This window comes from Pezoporus wallicus, unplaced genomic scaffold, assembly GCF_028554395.1.
Source record: "Pezoporus wallicus isolate ANWC-B61680 ecotype Strahan unplaced genomic scaffold, APGP_CSIRO_Pwel_v1 contig_14417, whole genome shotgun sequence".
NCBI lineage: Eukaryota > Metazoa > Chordata > Aves > Psittaciformes > Psittacidae > Pezoporus > Pezoporus wallicus.
This window is the reverse complement of record NW_026641110.1, coordinates 233-5658: the sequence shown is the minus strand read 5'-3', so window position 1 is coordinate 5658 and position 5426 is coordinate 233. Positions and strand designations below refer to the sequence as shown.

General features: G+C 66.3%; 1 protein-coding gene across 2 annotated transcripts; it reads left to right on the top strand.

Moving 5' to 3' along the window:
- Positions 1-751: 751 nt before the first annotated feature.
- OS9 (OS9 endoplasmic reticulum lectin) lies at positions 752-4931 on the top strand. Of its 2 annotated transcripts, none has more exons than XM_057422037.1 (13): positions 752-923; positions 1252-1428; positions 1514-1577; positions 1662-1738; positions 1824-1922; positions 2189-2390; positions 2473-2601; positions 2686-2889; positions 2976-3064; positions 3151-3408; positions 3486-3720; positions 4531-4637; positions 4722-4931. In XM_057422037.1, exons 1-13 carry the CDS (start codon positions 756-758, stop codon positions 4842-4844), a joined length of 1932 nt encoding a protein of 643 aa, XP_057278020.1. In that variant the 5' UTR covers positions 752-755; the 3' UTR covers positions 4845-4931. The 2 variants fall into 2 exon arrangements, with proteins under 2 accessions (XP_057278020.1, XP_057278018.1); XM_057422035.1 differs by having other exon boundaries at positions 4716-4929.
- Positions 4932-5426: the final 495 nt, after the last annotated feature.

Here is a 5426-nt window from a genome sequence, read left to right as displayed (position 1 = left end):
CCGCAGCCCCGGGAAGGGCGGGAAGCCGGGGAGCGGGGGGAAACAAAAAGCGGGGAGGAGGCGGCCGCCGCTGTCACCGGCGCATCGGGGCTGGCGGGGGTCGGGATAGGGCCCCCCCCTCTGTTTATCCCCGTGTCCCGCCCCCCCTGTGAGGCGGAGGCTCCTGGTGCCACAGGCCGGGCTCTGTCCAGTCGTGGGCAGAACAAGGGCCCCATTGAGCCCCGGGGGGGTGGAACGGGGGGGGCCGGGACTGCCTGCGGCGGGGGGGACCGGAGGGGAAATGGGAGGATGGGGGCTGGGATTTGGGGGCTGGGGAGGGAATTGGGGGCTGGGAATTGGGGAGCGGGGGGGGAGGGTCCTGGGGGTCGCGGGGGGGGGGGGGAGACGGGGGAGGCTCACCCTGGAGCGGGGCGGACCCCCTCCTCCCGGCTCCGTTAATCACGTGACAAAGCGCCCCCCACTTCCCCTCAATCCCCCCTCAGGGATGCTCTGCACGCTCTCCACCAATCAGGGCGCGGGGTTCGCCTGCATCCAGCTCAGCCAATGGGGAGCCGGCATCCCCGCCTCTGCCTGCGTCATCGCCCTCCGCCTCCCCATTGGCTGCCGCCAGAGCTGACTCGGCCCAATCGCGGCCAGCCGCGGGAGGAGCCACCGCCGACGGGCAGTCGCGATGACCAATCACTGCGCGGGACGCGAAGCGCGGGGGCGGGCGCGGGGAGGTGTCGGGCGGAAGCGGCTCGGTGAGGAGGGCGAAGATGGCGGCGCGGCGGGGCCGGGGCCCGGGCCCGGGGCCGCTGCTCCTCTCGGTCCTGGCCGTGCTGGGCCCGGCGCTGCGGGGCGCCCGCGCCGCGCTGGACCTGCAGGAGCTCGGCGAGCTCAAGTACGGCCTCGAGATCCTGGCCGAGCCCGTGCTGGCCGGGCAGGTGCGCGGGGCAGCGGCCCGGGCGGTACCGGCGGTGGGGCTCGGCGCGGGGCTGGAGGCGCTGCCCGGGGACCGGGCTGAGGACACCGCGTGTTCCAGTGTGGTTCACCCGGGCATGGGGCTGGGGGCTCCGGGCCTTCCCTCGGGCGCCGAGCGGCTCCGGTGGCTCCCCACAGGGCAGGAACCGGCTCCGTGGGGCCGGGAACGGAGCCTCCGCTGCCCGGTAGCTCGGTCCCCTTTGGGCAGGGTGGGCTTGGGGCAAGTGAGGCACGGGGAGGGGGGCACCGGTGCCCTCCAAGGACCCCCCCCGAGCCCCGTGTCCCCCCCAGCGCCCGCCGGGGGACGTGGTGACGGTGGCCTCCAAGTTCAAGCAGCGCTACGAGTGCCGGCTCCCGGCGGCGGCCGTGCGGAGCCCCCCAGAGCCCCTGGAGGAGGCGCAGCTCTACAACGGCTCCGGGGTCAGCGAGCTCCTGCAGCCCATGGCAGCGGCTCCCTGCCTCGTCAAGGTGGGCTCTGGCGCATGGGGTGGGCCCTAGGGACAAAGGGTGGGATTTGGGGGCCCCCATCCCTGTTCACCCCCATCTTTTCCAGACCAAGGACTGGTGGACCTACGAGTTCTGCTATGGGAAGCACATCCAGCAGTACCATGTGGAAGGTGACGGTGGCACAGGGAGGATGAGGGGGGCAAATTGTCCCCGATGTCCCCTCCAGCCTATGCCACTCTGGCCTCTCACTGTAGAGTCGGAGATCAAAGGAGACATCCTCTTCCTCGGCTATTATCAGTCAGCGTTCGACTGGGATGACGAAACAGCCAAGGTTTGGGCTCCATCCCACCTGCATGTGCCAGCACCCAGCCCGTGTACGAGCCAGCAGAGAATCCCCAGCTCCAACCCCTCTGCAGGCCTCCAAGCAGCACCGGCTGAAGCGCTACCACAGCCAGAGCTACGTGAATGGCTCCCGCTGCGACCTCACTGGCCGGGCCCGCGAGGCCGAAGTGCGGGTGAGGCTGCAGCGGCACTGGGTGATGGTGACAGTGATGGGGATGGTGGTGGTGGTGGTTGTGATGATGATGGTGGTGGTGGTGATGATGATGGTAGTGGTGATCATGGTGGTGGTGGTGATGGTGGTGGTGGTGATCATGGTGGTGGTGGTGATGGTGATGGTGGTGGTGGTGATGGTGATGATGGTGGTGGTGATGATGGTGGTGATCCTGATGGTGATGATGGTGGTGATGGTGACGGTGTTGATGATGGCTCCACCCCCCAGTTCCTGTGTGAGGAGGGGGCTGGTGACCACCTCGCCCGTGTGGATGAGCCCCAGTCCTGCTCCTATGTGCTCACGGTTCACACCCCCCGCATCTGCCACCACCCGCTCCTGCGGCCGTCCCCCAGCGCGGCGCCGCAGCCCATCCTGTGCCAGCCCGCGCTCAGCCCGGCCCAGTACGTCCAGTACGTCCGGGCCCAAGTCTGTGAGTAGTGGGGCCCCCCAGGGGTGGGTGCAGGGTGGGACCCCGCAGGGGTGACGCGGGTCCCCCTCTTGTGTCCCTCCAGCGGACACCAAGCGGAAGGTTGAGGAGATCTCGGAGGAGCTCAAGACCTTGGACACGAAGCTGTGGAGCGAGAGGGATGTGGAGACCCCTGGGTCCCCCCCCGAGGGGGCACCGGTGGCCCATGGCGACGGTAGGGCCCATGTCCCATGGCCAAGGAGCCATCGCGGCGGGGGGCAGCCGGGCCCACGTCCCCTCCTCTTCCTCCCCCCACCAGGCACGCCGAGGGATGAAGCAGACCCAGCCAAGGAGCAGGGCCACGAGGTGACCGGTGAGGATGGCGGCCACCAGGACAGCACCAGGGTGAGTCCTCCTGGGTGTCCCGTTGTGCAGGAGCCACGCTGGGCTCCTGCTCCATCGCCCCCTCTCCTTCTGCAGGCGGAGGAGCCATCCCCGAGGGCAGCTGGTGGCCGAGTGACCGGTGAGTCCCGCGGTGGCGCCTGCTCCCTGTGCCCCCCGCTACAGCCCCGTCCCCCCCGCCTGTCCTTTGCTGTGGTCACCTTGTAGATCCGAGGAAGAAAATCCACTTCAAAGTGATCCGGAGCCTTGGGGACCTGCTCCATTTCATCGAGGAGCTGAAGGAGAGCTCCAGAAAGGTGGGTGCCCACGGGGAGCTCTTCCCGGCCTCGCCTGTCCCCTTGCCTCTGAGGGGTGTCCACGAGAACCTTCCCTCCACCTCTAGGCCAAGGAGAAGGTGAGTGAGGAGGAGGAGGAGGTGGGAGAGGCAGCGGCCAAGGCCCTCCCAGCCCATGAGGAGCCCTCAGTGGGCGACAAGGAGCGGCCAGAGGAGGAAGAAGAGGATGAGGAGGACGACGAGGACCTCCTGGGTGGCTTTGAGAAGGAGCTGGAGGCCGTGCTGCTGCCGCGGGAGCAGATGGCGCAGCTGAAGGAGGAGGTGAAGACAGAGATGGAGAAGGAGTTTGACAACATCATCAATGAGGTGGGGGATGGAGCTGGGACTCCCCTGGCCGGGCTGCCCTCCCCCCACCACGAGCCCCCTAAACCCATCACCTGCAGGTGGAGGATGAGCTGGAGACCGAGGGGCTGAAGGGCGAGTTTGACCGGACCCGGGCCTCCAAGTCCTTGGCCTCCACCCTCAACCGCCTGATGGACAAGTTGGACAGGGGGGGCGAGAGGGAGGAGGAGGAAGGAGCTGGGAGGAAGAGCAGGTCCGGGCACCAGGAACCCCCCCAGGGCCACCCCCAGAGCGACGTGCGGGAGCTGCTGGCCAAGGAGGGGCTGCGGGCAGAAGGTAGGGGCTGGGGGAGCCCCAATGCCAGCCTCCATCACCCCAACCCTCCTCCTCCTCCATCACCCCAACCCTCCTCCTCCTCCATCACCCCAACCCTCCTCCTCCTCCATCACCCCAACCCTCCTCCTCCTCCATCACCCCAACCCTCCTCCTCCTCCATCACCCCCAGCCCTCCTCCTCCTCCATCACCCTCAACCCTCCTTCTCCTCCATCACCCCAACCCTCCTCCTCCTCCATCACCCCAACCCTCCTGCTCCTCCATCACCCCCAACACTCCTGCTCCTCCGTCACCCCCAACTCTCACCCTCCTCCATCACCCTCAACCCTCCTCCTCCTCCATCACCCCAACCCTCCTGCTCCTCCATCACCCCCAACCCTCCTCCTCCTCCGTCACCCCCAACTCTCACCCAGCCCTCCTCCTCCTCCATCACCCCAACCCTCCTGCTTCTCCATCACCCCAACCCTCCTCCTCCTCTGTCACCCCAACCCTCCTCCTCCTCCGTCACCCCAACCCCCCTCCTCCTCCGTCACCCCAACCCTCCTCCTCCTCCGTCACCCCAACCCTCCTCCTCCTCCGTCACCCCAACCCTCCTCCTCCTCCGTCACCCCAACCCTCCTCCTCCTCCGTTACCCCCAGCCCTCCTCTTCCTTCATCCCCCCCAACCCTCCTTCTCCTCCATCCCGCCCCATCCTCTTCCTCCTCCATGCCCCCCAACTCTCTTCCTCCTCCATCCCCCCCAGCTCTCCTCCTCCACCATCTCCCCAACTCTCTTTCTCCTACATCCCCCCCAACCCTCCTCCTTATCCCAGGGAAGATTGAGATCAAGATCGTGACAGCAGGGGGGGACGAGGCCGAGGGCCGGTGGCTGTCAGAGGAGGACACCAAAAACCTCAAGGAGATCTTCTTCAATGTGCTGGTGAGCGCGGGGGGGAGCGGCCCCCCCATCATGAGTGTCCCCCCATTGCTGGGTCCCCCTGACCCGTGTCCCCCCCAGCTGCAGGGCTCCCCCGAGGTGCACCGGGAGCGGCGGCGGCAGCAGGCACTGCAGGACAATTACCGCTTCGTGTGGGGGGGCCGCCGTGAGCCGCCCCCCCCCGGGGACTCCGAGGACCCCGACTTGTGACCCCCCCCCTCACCCAGTGCTCTGCTGTGGGGCTGCCCCATGGCTGGGTCCCATGGACTGGTTTGGGGGGTCCCTGTGACGTGGGGAAGTGGTTTGGGGGGGGGGATATTGGAGGGGGGGTATTTTGTGGGGGTGTAATATGGGGAGGGGGTGATTTGGGGGGTCCCTCGTTGCCACTGGAGCCGTTTGTGTCCCCCCTTTTTACCAATAAACCGGGTCCCCCGGCTCTGTCTCTTTGTCCGTGACGCGCCCCCACCCGTGTCCGCCCGTCCGGTACCCCCCCCCCAAGGGCTCACCGAGGGCCTCGCTGGGTCCTATAGTATAATAGAAGCAAAGCATTAAAGGATGACAAGAGGTCAAAAGGGTTTTCCAGCTTCCTGTACAGACATGTGCATTTTAACTGGCTTAATCACAAAATTCACATTTGTTATTCTCTACAAACCAAAGTACAAGAAGGAGAAACAAAAGGCCAGTGGCAAGGAAAACAAATTAAGGCATTTTAGTTGTATTTCGACAGGCACACAATGTTTTCCACTACCACTACAGCGTAAATCTAAACTAACTTGATTTTGACAGAGCTTC